The sequence below is a fragment of the Elephas maximus genome, chromosome 16 (assembly GCF_024166365.1).
Source record: "Elephas maximus indicus isolate mEleMax1 chromosome 16, mEleMax1 primary haplotype, whole genome shotgun sequence".
Taxonomy (NCBI): domain Eukaryota; kingdom Metazoa; phylum Chordata; class Mammalia; order Proboscidea; family Elephantidae; genus Elephas; species Elephas maximus.
This window is the reverse complement of record NC_064834.1, coordinates 47633365-47658035: the sequence shown is the minus strand read 5'-3', so window position 1 is coordinate 47658035 and position 24671 is coordinate 47633365. Positions and strand designations below refer to the sequence as shown.

The 24671-nt window shown below is 37.6% G+C and overlaps 1 protein-coding gene across 4 annotated transcripts in view; it reads left to right on the top strand.

The window, feature by feature from the left end:
- LOC126059733 (RNA/RNP complex-1-interacting phosphatase-like) overlaps positions 1-24671 on the top strand; it is a 68901-nt gene that overhangs the window by 30858 nt on the left and 13372 nt on the right. For 3 of the 4 annotated variants that reach the window (XR_007513480.1, XR_007513481.1, XM_049855663.1), the window contains exons 3-5: positions 15835-15895; positions 16002-16048; positions 16518-16593. Coding sequence is in view for 2 of the 4 variants with exons in the window: in XM_049855663.1 (XP_049711620.1) it covers positions 15835-15895; positions 16002-16048; positions 16518-16547 (138 nt within the window). In the remaining 2 variants the exon portion in view is untranslated. Of the gene's footprint in view, positions 1-2423; positions 2556-2647; positions 2783-15834; positions 15896-16001; positions 16049-16517; positions 16594-24671 lie in introns of those variants that run through there. The other variant, XM_049855662.1, reaches the window with a different exon arrangement.

Genomic DNA, 24671 nt, shown 5'->3' with positions numbered 1-24671 from the left:
CAGCAGCCAAGAAACCAGACAGCACATTGCGTTGGGCAAATCTGCTGCAAAAGACCTCTTTAAAGTGTTAAAATACAAAGGTGTCATTTTGAAGACTAAGGTGCGCCTGCCTGAAGCCATGGTGTTTTTAATCATCTCAGATGCATGTGAAAGCTGGACAATTAATAAGGAAGACTGAAGAAGAATTGAAGCCTTTTGAATTATGGAGTTGGTGAAGAATATTAAATATTTATCATGATGTTGCTTATTGGTCCATGTGAGGATTTTTTTTTTTTAGTTATGTTGAGGTGTAATCCATACTGAAGGCTGTGGTGTTTGATCTTTATCAGTAAATGCTTCAAGTTCGCTTTCCATAAGCAAGGTTGTGTCATCTGCATATCCCAAGTTGTTAATGAGTCTTACTCTGATCCTGATGCTGCATTCTTCTTCATATAGTTCAGCTTCGCATATTATTTGCTCAGCATAGAGATTGAGTAAGTATGGTAAAAAGGATACAACCATGCTCTATTTGAATGACTGCCTTTTGGTCTATGTACAGGTTCCCCATGAGCACATTTTAAGTATTCCGGAATTCCCGTTCTTTGCAGTGTTATCCGTAATTTGTTATGATCCACACAGTCAAATGCCTTTGCACAGTCAGAAAAACATTCTCTACTTCCAGCCAAAATCCATCTGACATCAGCAGTGATATCCCTCGTTTCATATTCTTCTGAATCCAGCATGAATTTCTGACAGTTCCTTGTCAACGTACTGCTACAACCAGTTTTGAATAATCTTCAGCAAAATTTTACTTGTGTGTGATATTAATGATATTGTTCAGTAATTTCTACATTCTGTCCCATTACGCTTCTTTGGAATGGGCACAGATATTGATCTCTTCCAGTCGGTTGCCTAAGTAGCTGTCTTCCAAATTCCTTGGCATAGACATGTGAGTGCTTCCAGCGCTGCACCTGTTTGTTGAAACATCTCCGTTGGTATTCTGTCAATTCCTGGAGGCATCAGTGCAGCATGGACTTATTCTTTTAATACCATTTGCTCTTGATCACATGCTACCTCCTGAAATGGTTGAACATCGACCAGTTCTTTTTTGGTACAGTTACTCTTCGTATTCCTTACGTCTTCTTTTGATGCTTCCTGCCTTGTTCAGTATTTTGCCCATAGAATCCCTCAATATTGCAACTCGAGGCTTGAATATTTTCTTCAGTTCTTTCAGCTTGAGAAATGCTGAGCATGTTCTTCAGTTTTGGTATTCTAACTTTAGGTCTTTGTACATTTCATTATGATACTTCACTTTGTCTTCTCTAGATGCCCTTTGACCTTCTTCCTAGTTTGTCTTACTCTAGGAGCTCTACTGAAACCTGTCCACTGTGGGTGTCCCTGCTGATATTTGAAATACTGGTGGCATAGCTTCCAGTATCACAGCAACACGAAAGCCACCATAGTATGACAAACTAATAGACAAGTGGTGATCAGTGTAGCTTACAAAAAAACCCAGTGCTGTCGAGTTGATTCTGACTCTTAATGATTATTATGTTATTATTTTATATTATGTTACTGTATTATCATATTATATTATTACTATATTACAGGTGGTAAATTTTGAAATTAATTTTTTAGATGAATTTGAATTTAGATCACATAACACCCAGGAATGACAAACTTCAGTATTTTAAAATCGATAGTAAATGATTATTCTAGAGAAAAATGGCAACTGTAGAAAAGTAAGAGTACACAAGAAAATACAACTTAACTTCCACTGTTAATATTGTTGTATATTTTCTCCAAAGCATTTTTTGGGGATCATACTGTATTTAAAAGTTTTATAGTCTGATCTTCATTTAATTTTATATTTTAAACATTTTTTTGTATGATTAGTCTTTAAAAACATGTGGTTGTATGTCATTTTTATGTTTTTACTATAATAAAGGAGCCCTGCTTGCACAGCAGTTAAGCACCCAGCCTTTAACCAAAAGGCAGTGGGAACCAACCAGCAGCTCTGCAGGAGAAAGACCTGGTGATCTGCTTCTATAAATTTTACAGCCAAGAAAACCCTACGGGGCAGTTGTACCCTGTCGCAGGGGGTTGCTGTGAGTTGGAATTGACTCAATGGCACCTAAGAACAACAACTATTAAAAATAATGGTGCATGAATATTCTTGTGCTCAAATTATTTTTGTCCCCACATAGCTGATAATCAGTCCCTTCAGGACAATTTGCTAGATGTAAAGTTACTGAGGCCAGGGATATAAATATGTTTAGACTCCTCACACAGTTCTAATTAGTGAAAAGCTGTGTCAGTATTTGTACAACTATGAAATTTTTCACTGATTCTTCTTACCTTCTTGTGGTACTTTTTCTTGTTTTATGTTAAGTGTTTATATTTTATCTGTATTTTGTAACCTTCTTATTCATTTTTCATTATAGGCTGTTAATCAGAGACTTACTCCAACCCAGAAATTTACACCAAAAGACTTGATTAGTGCAATAAAAGCAGAAAATGTGGAACTTGGATTAATTATTGATTTAACATACACCACAAGATATTGGGAAGTTAAGGTAAAATTGCAAATGTGTTTTGTTATCATTTGTAGGCCTTTAAATAGAAAAGATTTTTTAATACATCACTTGGAAAGTTAATTGAGATACAGTTGGCCCTCTATATCCACAGGTCCTGCATCCTTGGATTCAACCTCGGATCGAAAATATTCAGGAAAAAAAAAAGTTACGTTGTTAGCTGACATGTACTGTGTAGTTAGGCCTATGATGGTTGTGTCTGCAGTGAACACATACAGACTTTTTTCTTGCCATTATTCTGTAAACAATACAGTGTAACAACTATTTACATAGCATTCACATTTTGTTAGGTATTATAGGTACTCTAGAGATGATTTAAAGTATATGGGAGGATATGTGTAGATTATATACAAATACTAGGCCATTTACATAAGGGACTTGAGCATCCTCAGATTTTGGTATCTGCAGCGGTCCTGGAACCAGTTCCCCACGATACCAAAAGACAATTGTGTTCTCTTGGTTATTTTAATATAAATTTCAGAATTCCTCATGTGTACTCTCTTGGGAGTATTCTTTTTTTTTTTTTTAATAATTTTTATTGTGCTTTAAGTGAAAGTTTACAAATCAAGTCAGCCTCTCACATGTAAACTTACATACACCTCACTGTATACTCCCAATTACTCTCCCCCTAATGAGTCAGCCCACTCCCACCTTCCAGTCTCTCTTTTCATGACCATTTTGCCCTCCAGGCAGGAGATGCCAACATAGTCTCAAGTGTCCACCTGATCCAAGAAGCTCACTCCTCATCAGCATCTCTCTCCAACCCATTGTCCAGTCCAATCCATGTCTGCTGAGTTGGCTTCGGGAATGGTTCCTGTCCAGGCCAACAGAAGGTCTGGGGACCATGACCACTGGGGTCCTTCTAGTCTCAGTCAGACCATTAATTCTGGTCTTTTTATGAGAATTTGGGGTCTGCATCCCACTGTTCTCCTGTTCTCTTGGCAATATTCTTAGTCCTTCACATAATCATACAGTGTCATTTTCTAAAAATCATGGATTGTGCAGGGAGAAAAAACAGTTTTCTTTTTTTTTTTAGGAGAGAAAAACAATTAGAAGGAAAAAATGTAAATGGAAATAGAAAAAGCAAAAAGAGGGCAGGGAAACAAAAGGAGGGAAAGATAGCGGTATGATGGAAAAGAAAGCAAAAGAGAAAAAGGTGAAGAAAAGTTTTGAGATTGGTATTACTGTAGAATAGTGGTTTTGAGCTTTCTTTATCAGCAAAATCCTTTCCATTAAATCTTGCACTGAAACCTAGCTTAAAAAGCAGATTAATGGAGGGTTGTAATGTTTGAAGCAGGGGATTGAGAATCCAGGCCCAGCTTTTCATCATTCTTCTTTCCTCTCCTCTCCACCCCCAATCTTGGGGGCAGTAGGACTTTGCACAGCAAGAGTTTTAAAACCTTGCTCAAGAGGTAAACAACTCTTTGACTTTGCTGTTCGATTAGATTGGTGTCATCAAAGATGTCATCTGGTGTCACTGCTCTGACTAGGTGACATTTTGTCTTGGATGCCTAGATGCCATCTCATATTTCAACATACATAAAACTAAACAAACCATCCTTTTTTTTTTTTATTTCTGCGCCACTCCTTCCCCAAAATAATTATCAGTCTCTCCAACTTCCTTGTTTCTGTTGAAAGCACCCCCATTCAGTCTGTCAGTCATGTTCAAATCCCTTGATTCCTCAGTCTTTCTGACACCTACATCAAAGCAAGCACTAACGTGTATACATTTTTGTTTATGAAACGTGCCTCAAATTGTTCAGGCCCTTCACTTGATTATTCAGCAGTGATCTTTTTCCTTCTTCTTTGACTAGTTGTCCTTGAATATAATCTTTTGCAAATTTCAGTTCCTGTCCTTTATCTCTGTCCTATCCCTCTTTTAATGTATCACATCTGAACTCCTCTCTTTGTCTTTCAAGGCCCAGTTTAACCTGACCCCTTCTTATCCAGCTACTCTCTGCTGTACAGTATACCATCGCCTGTAGTCAGGTAAATAGATCTCTTCAGTGTCCATGAACATGCAGTGCTTACTCTGGATTCTGTGCATCAAACTGTTCATGAAGTTGGCATTTTTTATCTCCATCGTGTTGAAAAACCTGCCTGCCTTTCAAGCTCTGGTATTTACAGCTACTACTGAACTATTACTGAACTATTGAACATATAATCAATTCTGCATCTAACTGCTAAAGGATCTGAAGCTTTACTTTTACAATTATATGCTCTGTGGATCTAATCTCATGCATCTACACTCATCACCAACCTTAGCATTTTTTAATTGAATGTTAATTTATTTTACTGAAATGATAGCATTAGTCCAGTCTGATTTTTAATTTTAGATTTTCCACTTTAGACTCTCTTACAAACTTTAGGGACAGTCAGAGAAACATGTAACCACTTTAAAACAGGCTTACTAAACTAGCCTAAGCTGACATGCAGAATCATAACAGCAACTGTGGAGCTGTATATGTAATATATATAAATATATATATTATATATTTATAATTTTATATATATATATATTATAAGCCTGTATATTAGGTCGATCTTATGTCTGCTTAATCACTTGAATTCTTAACTCACGACTGTCACTGCCCACTAGGAATTGGGCTTATTTTATGGCCTCTTTTATGTAGACTGACAGAAACCCTGATGATGTAGTGGTTAAATGCTACAGCTGCTAACCAGAAGGTTGGCAGTTCAGATCCACCAGGTGCTTCTTGGGAACTCTTTGGGGTAGTTCTACTCTGTTCTGTAGGGCCACTAAGAATCGGAATTGACTCGACGGCAATGATTTGGTTTGGTTGTTTTGGTTTATGTAGACTGCAAAAGAGTTCTATAAATTAATCTAAAATATGGCTTTAGTATAATCATTTTATCCTGTTTTTCAAATACTGAATTTTATTATTGAGTTGAAGAATTTCCTTTTAATAACTTAAAATTGTTGCATTGTATTTTCCTTTGTTTCTAGGATTTACTTAAAAGTATTCATTATAAAAAACTTCACACTGTTGGACTTGAAGTCCCTGATAATGCTACTATTCTGCAGTTCAAAAAGTGGGTTAGAAAGTTCCTCTGGGAAAATGCAGAAAATGGTAATTAATATTTAACATAACAAACTTTTTTCCTTAACTGATAAAGATTATTTTAGTAGAAGTCATTGTAGGCCACTTAAACATGATGTTACACACATACTACGCTTGAAAGCTTCTAGTTAAAAGGACATTATCAAAGATTTCTTCTTAGATTTCAATATAAGTATATCCCTCAGTTTAAAAAAACATGATTTGGGGAAAACAAACCATACAGAAAAGGTGAATTGAGGGGTGATTACTTACTTTGCAAATTAATTTTCTACAGCATTCTTTAAATGCTGAAACTCTCAAAACATAATATAACAGTATTTTAAAATTGATTTAGAAATAAAATTTTCTTGAAAGTATATGTAGCATAAAGTAAGGTACAGCTTAGTCTTTTTGGCATGTGGTTGGCGTCACATAGAAAATAAATTAAAAAGTTTAAGAACTTATACAAACCTTTTAACCCCATGGATCTATTTTGGGGGATCTTTCCTAAATAAAGAGAGTTAAAGGTAAATATGTATTTACAAGGATGTCCATTGTTGTGTAAGGAATCTGGTGGTGCAAGTGGTTTTCGATCAGCTGCTGCTAACCTAAAGGTTGGCAGTTCAAATTCATTCAGCAGCTCCATGGAAGAAAGGCCTGGTGATCTGCTTCTATAAAGATTACAGCCAAGAAAACCTTATGGAGAAGTTCTACTCTATAACACATGGGGTTGCCATAAGTCAGGAGCTAAGTTGACAGCAACTATCAACACCACCACCACCAATGTGTTTGTAGCATGAAAAAATTGGAAAGCACCTAAATGATCATTAATAGGGAACTAATTAAATAATGATATATACATACATGTAATAAACTACTAGGCAGACATCAAAACCAGGCAAAAGAAGAATATTTAGTAACTTGGCAAAATGCTCATGAGATATTTTTAAGTGACAACATCATCACATAATTATGTTTTGAAATAGCACTTGCAAAACATACCCAAAAATAATGTATATCACAGTGTTAATAGAGGAATTTGATTATCTGTGATTTTTGTTTTATTTATGGTTCCTATGGTTTAGGTTTTTTTTTTTATTATTATAATGAACATGTAATAACTTTCATAATTTTAAAACGTTGCTTAAAAAACAATAAAGTGAGATTCAGCATCCTCAGCACTTAATGGTCAGTGACTTACTTTTATCTCTGGTAGAGGCTTCATAATAAACCAAAATGCCTTATAGGTCATATGGCCATGTCAGAGTCTTCACTTTGGTAATTCCATCTTTTATCTGGGTCATTAGAGCTACTAAACTTCAAAGCTAGTAAACTAGAATGTACCCAAGATTAATCTCAGTGAACTAATAGATGCTGCTTAAGGACAGCATAGCTCTAGTATAAATTTCTCTGACCACCACCTGTACTCTCAGTTTTCTCATGTCCTTATTTCAAGACAGATTTAATGAATCAACATGGTTCCACCTGGGTTCTGCTCAGGGGTGTAAAGTTACTTTTTGGTTTGTCATAACAAAAAGTTTGTGATGCTTCGGGGATTAAAAAATAATCTAAACTTAGAACATTGATATAACCTTAGGTTCTTGTTTTTTTTAAAAAAAAAAGGAGAGGAAAAAAATCTGCAAAGAGAACAAAAATTCATACTTAGGCTGAAAAAATATGAATCCCTTTTATTATCCCTACTCCAAAAGTTAGTCATCAATAGATCTTTAAGAAATACTCTCTAAGGTCCAATGAAAATACTCAACTCTGGCTTAATCCAACAGCCTCCTTACTTTACCCTAAGAGAAAATACCACCACAGTGTGGACTGGTGCTGCTGATCTAAAGTTCTCAATGCTGCTTAGCAGTTGTATCCTAATCCTGCACAGCTCACTCTTTTGCTTCCAACTCTGACAATTTCAAATCTTCACTATTCTGAAGCCGGTACACCAGGCTGATCTCCCATTCTCTCAGCAGTAACATAACTTCCTAGTTTTCACTGAAAATAGAAGACATCAGGTATGAGATCCCTGTCTCACTTACTGTTATCTGTATTCATGTCTTCTGCCTTCCCGCTATTTTCCTGAGAAAAGCAGACCAACACTCTACCTCTGCCTTCTCTAGGATGTTTTTCATTTATCCTTACCTCTTTATAGCATAAACATATAAACTTACACGGCCTCTCCTGTCTCTTAAAACAATATCCTCTTCTCTATTTGCAACCCTGTCTATTTCCTTGACTCTTTTTCCTTCCTTTCCTGGTCATGCTTTCAGAAGAGTTGTCTCCATGCTTTGTTTCTATTTTCTCTGTTCCTGTTCACCATAACCTGTGTCATGCAGGTGACACAACCTTGCTTGATGAAAGTGAAGAGGACTTGAAGCACTTACTGATGAAGAGTAAAGATTACAGCCTTCAGTATGGATTACACCTCAACAAAAAGAAAACAAAAATCCTCACAACTGGACCAGTGAGCAACATCATGATAAACAGAGAAAAGACTGAAGTTGTCAAGAATTTCATTTTACTTAGATCCACAATCAACAGCCACGGAAGCAGCAGTTAAGAAATCAAAAGACGCATTGCATTGGGTAAATCTGCTGCAAAGGACCTCTTTAAAGTGTTGAAGAGCAAAAATGTCACCTTGAAGACTAAGGTGCACCTGACCCAAGCCATGGTATTTTCAATCCCATCATATGCATGTGAAAGCTGGACAAGGGATAAGGAAGACCGAAGAAGAATTGACGCCTTTGAATTGTGATAAACAGAGAAAAGATTGACATTGTCAAGGATTTCATTTTACTTAATCCACAGTCAACACCCATGGAAGCAGCAGTCAAGAAATCAAAGGATGCATTGTTTGGGGAAAATCTGCAAAAGACCTCTTTAAAGTGTTAAAAAGCAAAGATGTCACTTTAAGCACTAAGGTACACCTGACCCAAGCCATGGTATATTCAGTTGTCTCATATGCTTGTGAAAGCTGGAGAATGAATAAGGAAGGCCGAAAAAGAATTGACACCTTTGAATTATGTTGTTGGCGAAGAGTATTGAATATACTATGGACTGTCAAAAGAATGAATTAATCTGCCTTGGAAGTACAGCCAGAATGCTCCTTCAAAGCAAGGATGGTGAGACTATCTCAGGTACTTTGGACATGTTATCAGGAGGGACTAGTCCCTGGAGAAGGACTTCATGTTTGGTAAAGTAGTTGTTGTTGTTGTTAGATGCCGTTGAGTCGGTTCCGACACATAGCGACCTCATGCACAACAGAACGAAACACTGCCAGTCCTGTGCGATCCTTACAATCGTTGTCATGCTTGATCTCATTGTTGCAGCCACTGTATCAATCCACCTCGTTGAGGGTCTTCCTCTTTTCCACTGACCCTGTACTCGGCCAAGCATGATGCCCTTCTCCAGGGACTGATCCCTCCTGACAACATGTCCAAAGTATGTAAGACGCAGTCTTGCCATCCTTGCCTCTAAGGAGCATTCTGGTTGTACTTGTTCTAAGACAGATTTGTTTATTCTTTTGGCAGTCCGTGGTATATTCAATATTCTTCGCCAACACCACAACTGAAAGGCATCAACTCTTCTTCGGTCTTCCTTATTCATTGTCCGCTTTCACATGCATATGATGGGATTGAAAATACCATGGCTTGGGTCAGGTGCACCTTAGTCTTCAGAGTGACATCTTTGCTCTTCAACGCTTTGAAGAGGTCCTTTGCAGCAGATTTACCCAATGCAATGCGTCTTTTGATTTCTTGACTGCTGCTTCCATGGCTGTTGATTGTGGGTCCAAGTAAAATGAAATCCTTGACAACTACAATCTTTTCTCCATTTATCGTGATGCTGCTCATTGGTCCAGTTGTGAGGATTTTTGTTTTCTTTATGTTGAGGTGTAATCCATGCTGAAGGCTGTGGTCTTTGATCTTCATTAGTAAGTGCTTCAAGTCCTCTTCACTTTCAGGAAGCAAGGTTGTGTCATCTGCATAATGCAGGTTGTTAATGAGTCTTCCTCCAATCCTGATGCCCCATTCTTCTTCATATAGTCCAGCTTCTCGTGTTATTTGTTCAGCATACAGATTAAATAGGTATGGTGAAAGAATACAACCCTGACGCACACCTTTCCTGACTTTAAACCAATCAGTATCCCCTCGTTCTGTCCGAACAGCTGCCTCTTGATCTATGTAAAGGTTCCTCATGAGCACAATTAAGTGCTTTGGAATTCCCATTCTTCACAGTGTTATCCATAGTTTGTTATGATCCACAGAGTCAAATGCCTCTGAATAATCAATAAAACACAGGTCAACATCCTTCTGGTATTCTCTGCTTTCAGCCAGGATCCATCTGACATCAGCAATGATATCCCTGGTTCCACGTCCTCTTCTGAAAGCGGCCTGAATTTCTGGCAGTCCCCTGTCGATGGATACTGCTGCAGCTGTTTTTGAATGATCTTCAGCAGAATTATGTTTGCATGTGATATTAATGATATTGTTCTATAATTTCCACATTCGGTTGGATCACCTTTCTTGGGAATAGGCATAAATATGGATCTCTTCCAATCAGTTGGTCAGGAAGCTGTCTTCCGTATTTCTTGGCATAGACAAGTGAGCACCTCCAGCCCTGCATCTGTTTGTTGAAACATCTCAATTGATATTCCACCAATTCCTGGAGCCTTGTTTTTCACCAATGCCTTCAGAGGAGCTTGGACTTCTTCCTTCAGTACCATTGGTTCCTGATCCTATGCCACCTCTTGAAATGGTTGAATATCGACTAATTCTTTTTGGTATAATGACTCTGTGTATTCCTTCCATCTTCTTTTGATGCTTCCTGCATCATTTAATATTTTCCCCCATGGAGTCCTTCGCTGTTGCAACTCAAGGCTTGATTTTTTTCTTCAGTTCTTTCAGCTTGAGAACCGCCGAGCGTGTTCTTTCCTTTTGGTTTTCCATCTCCAGCTCTTTGCACATGTCATTATCATACTTTATTTTGTCTTCTCGAGAGGCCCTTTGAAATCTTCTGTTCAGTTCCTTTACTTCATCAATTCTTCCTTTTGCTTTAGCTGCTCGACGCTCAAGAGCAAGTTTCAGAGTCTCCTCTGATATCCACCTTGGTCTTTTCTTTCTTTCCAGTGACCTCCTGCTTTCTTCATGGATAATGTCCTTGATGTCATTCCACAGCTCGCCTGGTCTTTGGTCACTAGTGTTCAAAGCGTCAAATCTATTCTTGAGATGGTCTCTAAATTCAGGTGGGATATACTTAAGGTCCTATTTTGGCTCTCGGGGACTTGCTCTGATATTCTTCAGTTTCAGCTTGAACTTGCATATGAGCGGTGGATGGTCTGTTCCACAGTCGGCCCCTGGCCTTTTTCTGACTGATGATATTGAGCTTTTCCATCGTCTCTTTGCACAGATGTAGTCAATTTGATTTCTGTATGTTCCATCTGGCGAGGTCCATGTGTATAGTCGCTGTTTATGTTGGTGAACGAAGGTTTTTGCAATGAAGTAGTCTTTGGTCTTGCAAAATTCTATCATTCGATCTCCGGCATTGTTTCTATCACCAAGGCCATATTTTCCAACTACTTGATCCTTTTACTTTGTTTCCAACTTTTGCATTCCAATCGCCAGTAATTATCAATGCATCTTGATTGCATGTTCGATCAATTTCAGACTGCAGCAGCTGATACAAATCTTCTATTTCTTCATCTTTGGCCCTAGTGGTTGGTTCATAAATTTGAATAATAGTCGTATTAACTGGTCTTTGTAGGCATATGGATGTTATCCTATTACTGACAGCGTCGTACTTCAGGATAGATCTTGAAACATTCTTTTTGACCATGAATGCAACATCATTCCTCTTCGAGTTGTCATTCCCAGCATAGTAGACTATATGATTGTCCGATTCAAAATGGCCAATACCAGTCCCTTTCAGCTCACTAATGCCTAGGATATCGATTTTTATGCATTCCATTTCATTTTGCACGATTTCCAATTTTCCTAGATTCATGCTTCGTACATTCCAGGCTCCGATTATTAATGGATGTTTGCAGCTGTTTCTTCTCATTTTGAGTTGTGCCACATCAGCAAATGAAGGTCTCGAAAGCTCTACTCCATCCTTGTCATTAAGGTCAACTCTACTTTGAGGAGGCAGCTCTTCCCCAGCTGTCTTTTGAGTGCCTTCCAACCTGGGGGGCTCGTCTTCCAGCACTATATCAGACAGTGTTCCACTGCTATTCATAAGGTTTCCACTGGCTAATGCTTTTCAGAAGTAGACTGCCGGGTCCTTCTTCCTAGTCTGTCTTAGTCTGGAGACTCAGCTGAAACCTGTCCTTCATGGGTGACCCTGCTGGTATCTGAATACCGGTGACATAGCTTCCAGCATCACAGCAACACACAAGCCCCCACAGTACGACAAACTGACAGACACGTGGGGGTGGTAAAGTAGAGGGTCAGTGAAAAAGAGGAAGACTCTCTCAGAGAGATGGATTAATTGACACAGTGGCTGCAACCAGGAGCTCAAACATAGCAAAGATTATGAGAATGGTGCATAGGGTCACTGTGACTTAGAACCAACTCGACGGCATCTAACAACAGCAGCATTCACCATTAGGATTCTTATTCATCACTTATAATCTTACTTCTATCACCTTCTGATTGCCAAATTCTAAGGATAGTTTTCCATCCCTATCTTGCTTGACTTCTCTGCAAACTTGACTGCTCTCGTTCATTCTTTGCTTAAAATTTTCCTCTCTTGGCTTCTATATTATTTTCCTCATTTTTCTTCTACCTGTTTAAATGTTTTTCACTTTTCTTCACTGTTTTTTTCTGTTCAATTTTGCTTTGATGGTTGCTGTTTCTTAAGATTCTGTCCTCTTTTCACTCTGTACACTTGTCTCATCTTTTCCTGTGGCTTCAACTAATCACCTTTAGCCTCCCAAATTTGTATCTTTTAGCCCAGAACCTTTCTCCTGAGCTGCATGTTAGTGTTCCTAGACATTGCCTAGTGTTTCCATCGAGGGGTTCGTTTGGCATTGATAAACTGAACCTGTCAAAAGCTGAACTCTTAATCTTCCTTTTCTTGCCTTCTCCCAGTCCCATTCTTGCCTTCTACTTCCCCAAATCTGCTTGTCTTCAATTTCATGTTTCACGTAGTGGTATCACTGTCCTCTTCCAGAATCTTGAATAGCATCGTCAGTTTCATTCACCATCACCATCCATGTATAATCAGTTCAGTCTTTTGTCTTTTACCTACTAAATAGTCACTGAGTCTTTTCTCTTTTACTATTTATCCAGTCTGTCCTGTCCTCTTCATTCCTGCAGCCACTGCCTTAGCTGATGCTTTCATCCTCTCCGGCCTCCTAAATAGATTATGGTGGCTCCCTCTTCCCCACACATCTCCATACTACCACAATACTACTGTCTTTCTGAAGTACAAAACTGATCAAGTTATTCCTTTGCTTAAAATCCTTCAATGGCATCCTATCCTATAATTGCCAAATTCCTTAGAGTGACATGTAAGATTATTTGTGACCTGGCTCTTGACAACCTTTCTAAAAGCCTCGTATCCTGTCTGTTTCCCAGGCATGTGCTAGATATAGTCTTTGAATTTACACTGAAATTATCTGCATAGCAACGATTGTGAGGATGGTGCAGGATCGTGCAGTATTTCGTTCTGTTATACACAGGGTTGGTATGAGTCAGAACCAACTCAATGGCACCAAACAACAACATTATCTTGTTGAAATGTTTTTCCCATCTTGTTTACCTGGTGAACTCCATCTCATTTTTCAAGATTATCTGAATGTTATTTCTTAGAAACCTTCCCTCTGAAATCTTTTCTCTTCCAGTTTAAAATTAAGGGATCTCTTTTATGTACTCTCATCGCACCTCTGTGTGCATTTATTATATAGACTTATAATAATGCTTTGTTCTCTTGTCTGTCTTCCCCTACTAAGCTCTGAACTTGAGGTACCAACTTGATTCAAATGGAATTATCTCAGATATTATCGTTCAGATAAAAATATTCCCCTTGACTTCTAAGTCAATTGGCAAAATAATTCTATTATGAAAACATTCTGCATCCCACTTCGAAATGCAGCATCTGGGGTCTTAAATGCTAACAAGTGGCCATCTAAGATGCATCAATTGGTCTCAACCCACCTGGATCAAAGGAGAATGAAGAACACTAAGGTCACACGATAACAATGAGCCCAAGAGACAGAAAGGGCCACATGAACCAGAGACTTATATCATCCTGAGACCAGAAGAACTAGATGGTGCCCGGCCACAACCCATGACTGCCCTGACAGGGAGCACAACAGAGAACCCCTGAGGGAGCAGGAGAACAGTGGGATGCAGAACCCAAATTCTCATAAAAAGACCAGACTTAATGGTCTGACTGAGACTAGAGGAATCCCAGCGGTCATGGTCCCCAAACCTTTTGTTGGCCCAGGACAGGAACCATTCCCGAAGACAACTCATCAGACATGGAAGGGACTGGACAATGGGTGGGAGAGAGATGCTGACGAAGAGTGAGCTACTTGTATCAGGTGGACACTTGAGACTGTGTTGGCATCTCCTGTCTGGAGGGGAGATAGGAGGGTAGAGAGGGTTAGAAACTGGCAAAATTGTCACGAAAGGAGAGACTGGAAGGAGGGAGCGGGCTGACTCATTAGGGGGAGAGTAAGTGGGAGTATGGCGTAAGGTGTGTATAAGTTTATATGTGACAGACTGACTTGATTTGTAAACTTTCACTTAAAGCACAATAAAAATTATTTAAAAAAATATTCCCCTCATTTTTCTATATATAAAACCATAGATATTTGGTAGGAAAGTATGTGAATAAAAAAAAAAATTTTTTTTTTTTTTTGGAAAAAAAAGGTTTCTCAGTCTGGTAGTAATCTTCTACATATAAAAAGACCACACATTAGTTCTGTTTACAAAAATAAATTCCATTCTATTCAAACTACAAAACAGGAAATCAGTACAAGCGTTTAACATATCTTATTATAAAGCCATTCTAAACGTATTCACATAAACATTTATAGTATTTGAAAGTAATTAAAGAACCTGAAAATGTGGATTTTAACTTAGTATGAGTTGAAACCCTGGTGGTGTAGTGGTTAAGAGCTACGGCTGCTAACTGAAAATTAGCAGTTCTTATCCACCAGGTGCTCCTTGGAAACCATATGGGGCAGCTCTACTCTGTCCTGTAGGGTCACTATGAGTTGGAATTGACTTGACGGCAGTGGGTTTTTTTTTATTTTGGCTATCAGTTGGAAACAGCTTCCTAGCAGACACTAAGCAAGTGTTTTATAAATTTTCATAAGTGATTTCTCATAGAGAGGTAACAAGTAAATTATTTTGAGAAGGAGCTCAGGGGATTGGGAGGGCAGAACAGGTGAATGTACATTATCTACAAGTGAAGAAAAAAGGTCTCGAGCATCAGTCTTATTGAAAACTTTTCTCAGAAAAGTTTTTCTTTCCAAACCAGTCTTCTGTTAGGAAGTATTCAAATTTTACCTTCACGGATAGGGAAACTCTTGAAAACAGATCACTTCTGGCCTATCACAAAGGTTAGTAGATTGCTCATGTTTTTAATTCTTTAATTGTGAGATTAGATAATGTGTCTCAAAGGAGGAGCGGTGTCATTGAGATTCTTAGCAACCAGTATTATTAATACATTTTATGGAATGTAAATGCAGTTATAATAAAATGTGAATAATGTTTGAGGCATGTTGTTCATGAACGTAATATCAACTTTGTCTTTAATTTGACTCACTTTAAAAATTCACCTTTACTACTGCAAGATCAATAAGGAAAGTCTGGGTCTTTCCTGATTCTTTAATAGTGTCCCTTTAACATAACCAAAACAAAAGAAAAACCAAACCCCTTGCCGTCTTGTGAATTCTGACTAATAACGACCCTATAGGACAGAGTAGAACTGCCCCGTAGCATTTCTAAGAAGCAGCTGGTGGATTTGAACCGTGGATCTTTTGGCTAGCAGCTAAGCTTTTAACTACTGCACCACCAGGGCTCCTCCTTTAACATAGCAGATTTAAAATTTATGACTAACAGTTCTACCAGTGGTAGGTTTGTTAAATTATTATGCTATAAATTGTGTATAAAATGTGTTCTTTTATTGTACTATTCTCATTGACATATTTTTTTTCATACTTTTTATTTTTTTTTTACATTTTATAGATAAACTCATCAGAGTTCATTGTACTAATGGAATTAACAGAACAGGGTACCTTATATGTAGGTAAGAATGACATGCGTGCTGTATTTTCAAGTCTGCCTTCTTGAGAAGAAAATTAAAAAATTACCTCTTACCTATCCTGTAAAATTAAAATGACATTTTTCTTCAGGTACCTCATTGATGTTGAAGGCTGGGATCCAGATACAGCAATTCAAGGTATTTTTTATAGTATTTTTTATAAAGTTCAACTAATATCAGAGTCCAATATTATGACACTATCTAGTGCTATGTAAATTAATATGGAGCAGAATGGACAATATTGCTTTTTTCTTTTTGATTCTAAGATATTTTGCTTTTTTATCAGCACTTTTTCCACTTAGCACATCTTAACTAGACTTTATATAGCAATTACTCATACTTTTTTTAATATAGAAATATATTTTAAATATAGAAAAAATTTTATTAAAAAAATTTAAGTAGAGAAAAAATTTAAAAATTAAAATAATAATTTTTATATTAAATATTTCTCTGTAAATTTTTAGGGTCTCATCTCCGCTGCCATAAGATCATTTTATTACATAACCTGTTAATTGGTTAGAGAAATCAAGTCATGGATCTTGTCACATAATTTATCTTGTTAATTTTATTTGATTTATATTATTAATTTTTCATTGATTACTTTTAGCTTTTGGCGAGGCCCGTGGTCATCAAATAGATGGCTGTGTATACTTAAAGGATCTCAAAACTCAACCCATGAGAAGGTAATTTTTTAAAAATTTTGTTGTGAATCGCATCTTATCCAGGAACCTTACAACTTTTGTAAAATTTATCTCTTCTTCTTTGTAGCTTTCTTAAATAAAAACCTTTATTACAGCCCTCATTGTTAGAAGTAGAAACAAAAGAAAAAGCTGATTTGTATGTCATAAGGACACTCGAAGTTGTGGCCATAAATAATTTATATGTTCAATATATTCATGCCATTGTTAGGTGCCATCGAGTCAGTTCTGACTCAGTGACCCTTTGTACAACAGAACGAAACAGTGCTGGGTCCTGTGCTATCCTTACAACCGTTGCTATGTTTGAGCCCATTGCTGCAGCCTCTGCGTCAGTCCATCAGATTGAGGGCCTTTTCTTCTTTTTCACAGAGATAGTTTTACTTCTTCCTTTCCAATTCAGATACATTTTATTTCTCTTTCTTGTCTTATTGCTCTATCTAGGACTTCAAGTACAGTGTTGAATAAGAGTGGCCACAATGGGCATCCTTGTCTCATTCCCATTCTCGAAGGAAATGGTCTCAGCCTTTCTCCGTTGAGTATGAGTTTGCTGTGGTTTTGCATGTATGCCCTTAATTATGTTGAGAAGTTTCTCTTCTATTCCTATTTTGCTGAGAGTTTTTTATCAGGAAAGCCTATTAGATTTTATTGAATGCCTTTTCTGCATCAGTTGATAATGATCATATGGTCCTTTTCCTTTATACATTGATTTTCTAATTTTGAACCACCCTTGTAATCCTGGTATGAATCCCAGTTGATCATGATGTATAATCTTTTTGATATGTTGCTGAAGTCCGTTGGCTGGAAATTTGTTGAAAAATTTTGCAGTTGTGTTCATAGAGGGTATTGGTCTGTAATTTTCTTTTTTTGTTGTATATTTTCCTGGTTTGGGTATCAGGGTTATGCTGGCTTCATAGAAGGAGTTCAGTAGTGTTCCTTCCTCTTCTGTGTTTTTGAAGAGATGGAGTAGGATTGGTGTCAACTCTTTTGTGAATGTTTGGTAGAACTCTCCAGTATAGCTCTGTGGTCCTGGTTTTTTTGTTTTTTGTTTTTGGCAATTTTTTGATGATATCTTTCTCTTCTTTTGTAATGGGACTCTAAATTTTTTACCTCTGTTTGTGTTAGTTTGGGTAGGTAGTGTGTTTCTAGAAATTTGTTCATTTCATCAGGTTTTCAAATTTGTTGGAGTACAGTTTTTCATAGTATTCAGTTTTGATCTTTATCTCTGTTGGATCCATAGTAATGTCATCAATTTCATTTCTTAATTTGGTTATTTGCCTCTTCTGGCTTTTTTCTTTTGTCAGTCTAGCCAGTGGTGTGTCTTTTATTGACCCTTTCAAAGAACGAACTTCTGATTTTAATTCTTTAAATTCTGCCCTGATCTTTATTTATTTATTTTCCTGGTAGCCTTTGGCTTCTTTTGCTCTTCCTTTTCTATTTGTTCAAGTTGTCGGTTTAAGTTAATGATTTGTATCTTCTTTTTTTAATGTAGGCATTCATTGCTGTAAATTTCCCTCAGAGTACTGTTGTTACTATGTCCCAAAGGTTTTGATAGGCTGTGTTTTCATTTTTGTTTGATTCTAGGAATTTTTTGGCTTCACTTCTGATTTCTTCTATAACCCAATTTTTTATTAGTAGTGTGTTATGTAGTTGGTTCCCTGGTGGCGCAGTGTTTAAGAGATTGGATGCTAACCAAAAGGTCCACAGTTTGAATCCACCAGGTGCTCCTTGGAAACTGTATGGGGCAGTTCTACTCTGTGCTATAGGGTTGCTATGAGTCAGAATCGACTTGACAGCAACTTTTTTTAAAAAATTATTATTGTTGTTTAGTTTCCAAGCATTTATTCTTTTTTCCTTATTTATCCTGTTGTTGATTTCTAGCTTCATACTATTATGGTCAGAGAAGATGCTTTGTTACGATTTTAATCTTTTTCAAATTGTTGAGACTTGTTTTGTATCCTAGTATATGGTCTATTCTGGAAAATAATCCCTATGTGCTAAAGAAGGATTGTAGTGTTCTTATGCTGGGTAGAGTGTTCTGTATATGTCCATTAGGCCCAGTTGGCTTGTGGTTTAAGTTCTCAGTGTCCTTAGTGATCATCTTTTTAGGTGTTCTGTCTATAATGGAACATGGTGTGTTGAAGTCCCCTACACTTATTGTGGCATTGTCTATTTCTGCTTTCATATTGGTCAGTGTTTGTTTCATATATTTTGGTGTATTGTTGTCAGGTGCATATGTATTTATAGTTGTTATGTCTTCTTGCTGCATTGACCCTTTTATTATTACGTAATATCCTTCTTTATCTCTTATAATAAATTTTGGTTTAAAGTCTATTTTATCTTATATCAATATGGCCACCCCTACACTTTTTTTGTTTACTTGTTGAATGGAAATTTTTTCTCCATCCTTTTATTTTCAGTCTGTTTGTGCCCTTATGTCTAAGTTGTGTTTCTTGTAGACAGCAAAAGAATGGATCCTTCTGCATTCTGCCACCCTCTGCCTTTTGCATGGGGCATTTAGACCATTTACATTTAAGGTTATTACTGAAAACAAAGTGTGTACCTCACTCATTTTGCTATTTGTTTTTTGAGTGTTTCATATCTTGTTTTTTTTATTATGCTTTTTTTGTTTTTGTTTGTATTTGCATGATTTCTTGTGATGAGCCTTTTTGTTATCTTTTTGTCTTCTGAATGCTTCTTGGTGATTTCTTAGTGGTTCCCACATATGTTACATTACACAACTTACAACATTTTACATATGAACAACAGTTAACATACAACCTTAACATAATATATTCCTGATACGCTCATCCCACCCCCATTTTTGTTGGTGTATCTCCATTAATCTCAATATACAACCTATATTCAATAAATTACCTTTGTATTTATATCTTGATGCTCTTGCCTTTCTATTTGGAGTACTCCTTTGAGTAATACTTGCAAAGCTGATTTGGTGTGGCAAATTCCCAGAGCTTCTGTTTGTTTCAGAATGTTTTCATTTCCCCCTTGTTTTTGAATGACAGCTTTCCTAGGTAAAGAATTCTTGGTTGGGAACTGTTTAGGTTCAGCATTGTCTTCTGATCTGTAGAGTTTCTGGGGGGAAACCTGCACTGATTTTTATGGAAGACCCTTGTTATATTGCATTTTTCTCTGGCTGCTTTCCTAATTCTTTCCTTGTCTTTAGTTTCCAAGAATTTTATTAGGATATGTCACAGAGTTGATTTTTTTGTGTCTCTTCTGATTAAGGTTCGTGTAGCATCTTGTATTTGCAGGAGTGGTTCTCTTTTCAGGTCCGAGAAATTCGCTCCAACTTTCTCTTGGAAAGTCATTTCTGTGGCTTTATTGTTTTCATGGTGCTCTAGGATTCCAACATTTCTGTTAGATTTCTTAATTGAACCCCACATTTCCTTTTGGGTTTGTTTGTTTTTCTTTATTCTTTTCTCTTGAGACTTGATAAGTTCAGTTATTTTGTCTTCTAGTTCACATATTCTATCATCTGTCTGTTCAACTCTATTGTTGAGTGTTTCTCTTGCTTTTTCTAATTCACATGTTAATTATTCTTCAGTTCCAATAGTTCTCTTTTGTTGTTGTTGTTTGTTTTTATGTTTTCAATTTTTTAGGTCTCTCATTTTGTTTCTCCATTTGTTTCCTGAACTCTGTTAGCTTGTTTTCTGTGTGCTTGTTGCTTTCTTTAAACATATTTAGCACCATAGTCTGAAAATTATCAAGTCTTTGCATTATTCTGGCTTCCATGGGAGAGATTGCCTCCTCTTCTTGTTGTGCTTTTGATTGTTTCTGCTTCTCTTGTGATTTCATGTGTTTTAATAATTTTTGCTGAACTTGGGCCTTTTGTTATCTTTTTTTTTTTTTTTTTGCTTCAAATTTTGTCTTCTGTTTGTTGTGAGGGAATTTTCTGATTGGGCACCCTGGTGCTGCCTGTCCAAACACCTGGCTGCCAACCAAAAGGGTGGGGCTTGCACCCACTAGCCACTCCATGGGAGAAAGATGTGGCAGACCACCTCTGCAAAGACTCACAGCCCTATGAGGCAGGTCCCCTCAGCCTCACAGGTTTGCTGTGAGTCAGAATGACCCAGTGGCAGTAGTCTTGGTATTTTTTCCTGAGAACGACTAGATGGCACTCTTACCCTTAGGTTTTTTTCAGTGCTGATCTAGGAGTTCTTTATGCTTGGTCTCTGGAATTCAATACACATGTGCAGGAGGGGAGGATTTAGTTGTCAGAGATGCTATTGTAAACGGTAGGGCTCGACTTTCCTGTGGCAATGGTGTGAGGCTGTCTATGTGTTTCCCTCACTGGGACCCCTGCAAAAACACTCCCACAGTCCTTGTCAGTCTGAAGTATTCCCCTCATCCTGCTGCCCTTGGAGTTTCTCCCAGTGTTAGTACCTGTCCATCACAGGCCTCAGCAAGATTGAACAGCACTCTCACGCAGCATTATGGTCTCCCTTTGCCCCCTCCCAGTTGTATGGCCTGCAAACTCCCACAGCCAATTTGCACCACCTTAATAAAAAATAAGGGTAGAGCTTCCTCATATTAGCTCCTTTTCTATGTTCCGTGTGTGGGGTGTTATCCTGACCCCATCCCAAAATGGCTGCAATGAGCAAAAGCTCCTGATGTTAGCGGGTAGGATCTCCTGGCATCTGAGCCAACTCTGTTCCTCCTCTCCCCTGCTTCTAGACTCATGCCTACTCTCCAGTACCTCAGCTGCGGTCCGGAGTTCTGAGATGTCAGTCTGTGCTTGTTTTTATTCGTTGTTCAGTGAGTGAGTTGCTGGGGGAGTAAATCAGAACGTCCACTAACTTCGCCATCTTGACCCACCTCTTGGTGTATAATTTTTTATAGTACTGTAATCCTTTTTATTTTTGTAGGGTCACTTTCATTTCTGATTTTAGTTATTTGTGCCTTCTCTCTTTTTTCTTAGTCAATCCAGCTAAAAGTTTGTCAATTTTATTGATATTTTCAAAGAGCTAATTTTTTATTTTGTTGATTCTTTCTGTTGCTTTTCTATTCTCTATTCCACTTGTCTCTATTCTAATCTTTTATATTTCCTTTCTTCTGCTAGCTTTAGGTTTAGTTTGTTCTTGCAGGTGTAAAATTAGGTTATTGATTTGAGAACTTTTTTCTTTTTCGCTGATAAGACTTTTTATTAGTGACTTTTGCTGTCAACATAAAATGCATGCATACCAAAAATGACAGTCTAGGAAAATTAACTAATATGAGAAAACAGTGATTCTCAAATCTTGGTGTGTCTTGGGAATTACTTGAGGGCTTCTTAAATATACACTCCCTTGGCTCCACCCTACACCTGGTGAATCTGAAGACAACCCAGGAATTTTATGTTTTTTAAGTACTCAAGGTGATTCTGTTGCAAATAAGCCACATTAGGAAATCACTGTGATAACAAGCTTAGGTTTCAAAATGCTGAGCTAAAACCAAGATGAAATTTATAGAGATACAATTGTAATCTTATAATTGTTCATTTTTTTTTAATTTCTTTGACAAGATATGGAGACCTGTCTTAGCAGTTCGTATGAAAAAGAACAAGGAATTCTATTTGATGCAGTATAATACAAAGGATTTAAAAGATAATGTACTTTAAAGGTTGATGTTTTAAAGTTTCACATGTAAGTCAAAGGATATAGTACTTGCACTGCACACATAGGTGGTTCTGCTATATGTCAAGTATTGAGTTCAATTTTATATATTACATTTTAAATCACTGGAAAGGCAAGTTGGGTGATGACTGGATTTCATCTCTTCTGTAATATGGCAGTGGGACAGTTAAGTCCTCCCAGGACTTTGGTTTTGACCACCACAAAGACAGCAATTAGAAACAGATGATTTTCTTGGGTCCCCGTTTGGGTCCAAAATAAAATGAACAAAGTCTTCATTGACTCTGGGTATTGATTTTATAGAAATAAATTCCCAATATGGAAAAAGGGAATGGGGAAATTCTTAAATGGGATGTAAGCACTAAGTATTTGTATTTGATTCTCCAAGTATAGATGTAGCTCCAGAGATTAAAAGTAGGACCAAGGGCAAGAAGTTTCTTTGTTTTATAAAACTGAATATTTATACAATATTAATTTTAAGAGAGGATGACACCATTTTCAATTTAGGTGTTCTTAGTGCCACAGTTCCTAAGTGTGGTAATGTGATAAAAGGATTTGTATGTAAAATTGAGCATAGTAGTCCCAGTACTCAAATAAGCATTTACTTTGCCAGGCATTTCTTACCAATTGTTTAAGTGAGTCTACTTGTGCTTCTAATTATGAGAACAGATAAAAGTAAAACAAATCTATTAAGAGGAAAGGAATTTTGTTATTAGCAATGAACAAGACAGGCCAGGTCCCTTCCTTTGTAAAGCTTTATGTGGACTTCCTCTGCCTAGAATTCTCTGTCTTGCATAGCCGACTCATCATCCAGGTCTCAGCTCAGCTGTCACCAGGGGCCACCTCCCCGGCTATCTTATTTAATGTCTATCAGTCACTGTCTATCACATTATCTTGTCTGATTTTCTTCAAAGTACTCGTTACTATCAGAAGTGATATCTTTTATTTTACTTGTTGAGGATCTATCTCTCTTTTGAGAGCAGAGACTTTTACTGGTTTGTTCATTACTGAATCTGTAGTGTTTAAACAGTGTCTAGCACATTTTGGGCATTCTACAAACATTTGCTGAATGGATGGGTGGTGCTAGAGAAAGGCATGTAATAAATAAGGTAATTTCAGATACTGAAAGTATGGGTACTCAGAGAAGGTAGATGGGGGAGTTAAGTAAGGGAAGTCTGGTGTCTGAGCTGAAACTAAAAGGAGTTGAAGAGGCAAAGGAAACAATTTAAGCTAGATGACAGAGGCATTATAGTATGGTGCATGGGAGATTCACAGGTAGTTAGAATAATTAGAATATAGGCCCATGTAGGGGCAGGTGGGCAGGCAGGCAGGCAAGCAAGGGTCAGAGCATGAAGGGCCCGATTTGCTTTATTAAGATTTGGATCTTAGTCTAGAGGTGAAACAAAGTCACTGGAACATTTTACATAGGAGAACTCTTATAATCAGATATGTATATTACATCACTCTGGCACCAAAGAGGAAGATGGATTTGAATGGAACCAGGTTAGAAGCACAGAGACCAGTTAGGAAGCAATTACAGAAATTAAAGGAAAAGGTAATCAGGCTTTAATTGAAGGCAGTGGCAGAAGAAATGGGGAGAAAAGAGAGTTAATTTTTTTTTTAATTGTACTTTTTTTTAGTTGAAGGTTTATAGAACAAATAAGTTTATCATTAAACAATTGATACACATATTGTTTTGTGATATTGGTTGCCAACCCCACAACATGTCAACACGCTCCCCTTCTTGACCTTGGGTTTCCCATTACCAGCTTTCCTGTCCCTTCCTGCCTTGTCACCCCTGCCCCTGGGCTGGTGTGCCCTTTTAGTCTCATTTTGTTTTATGGCCCTGTCTAATCTTTGGCTGAAGGATGAACCTCAGGTGTTACTTCAGAACTGAGTTAAAAGAGAGTCCAAGGGCCATACTCTCAGGATTTCTCCAGTCTCTGTCAGACCAGTAAGTCTGGCCTTTTATTTATTTGTGAGTTAGAATTTTGTTCTACATTTTCTGCTGCTCTATCTGGGACCCTCTTTTGTGATCCCTGTCGGAGCAGTCAGTGGTGGTAGCTGGGTACTATCTAGTTGTGCCGGACTCAGTCTGGTGGAGGTTGTGGTACTTGTGATCCATTAGTCCTATGGACTAATCTTTCCCTTATGTCTTTAGTTTTCTTCATCCTCCCTTGCTGCAGTTGGGGTGAGACCAGTGGAGTATTTTAGATGGCCACTCATAAACTTTTAAGACCCCAGATGCTACTCACGAAAGTAGGATGTAGAACATTTTCTTTATACACTATGTTATGCCAATTGAACTAAATGTTCCCTGAGACCATGGTCCCCAGCTCTCAACCTGGTAATTCGGTCCTCAGGGAGTTTGGATGTGTCTATGGAGCTTCCGTGACCTTGCCTTGTACAAGTTTTGCTGGCTTCCTCTGTATTGTG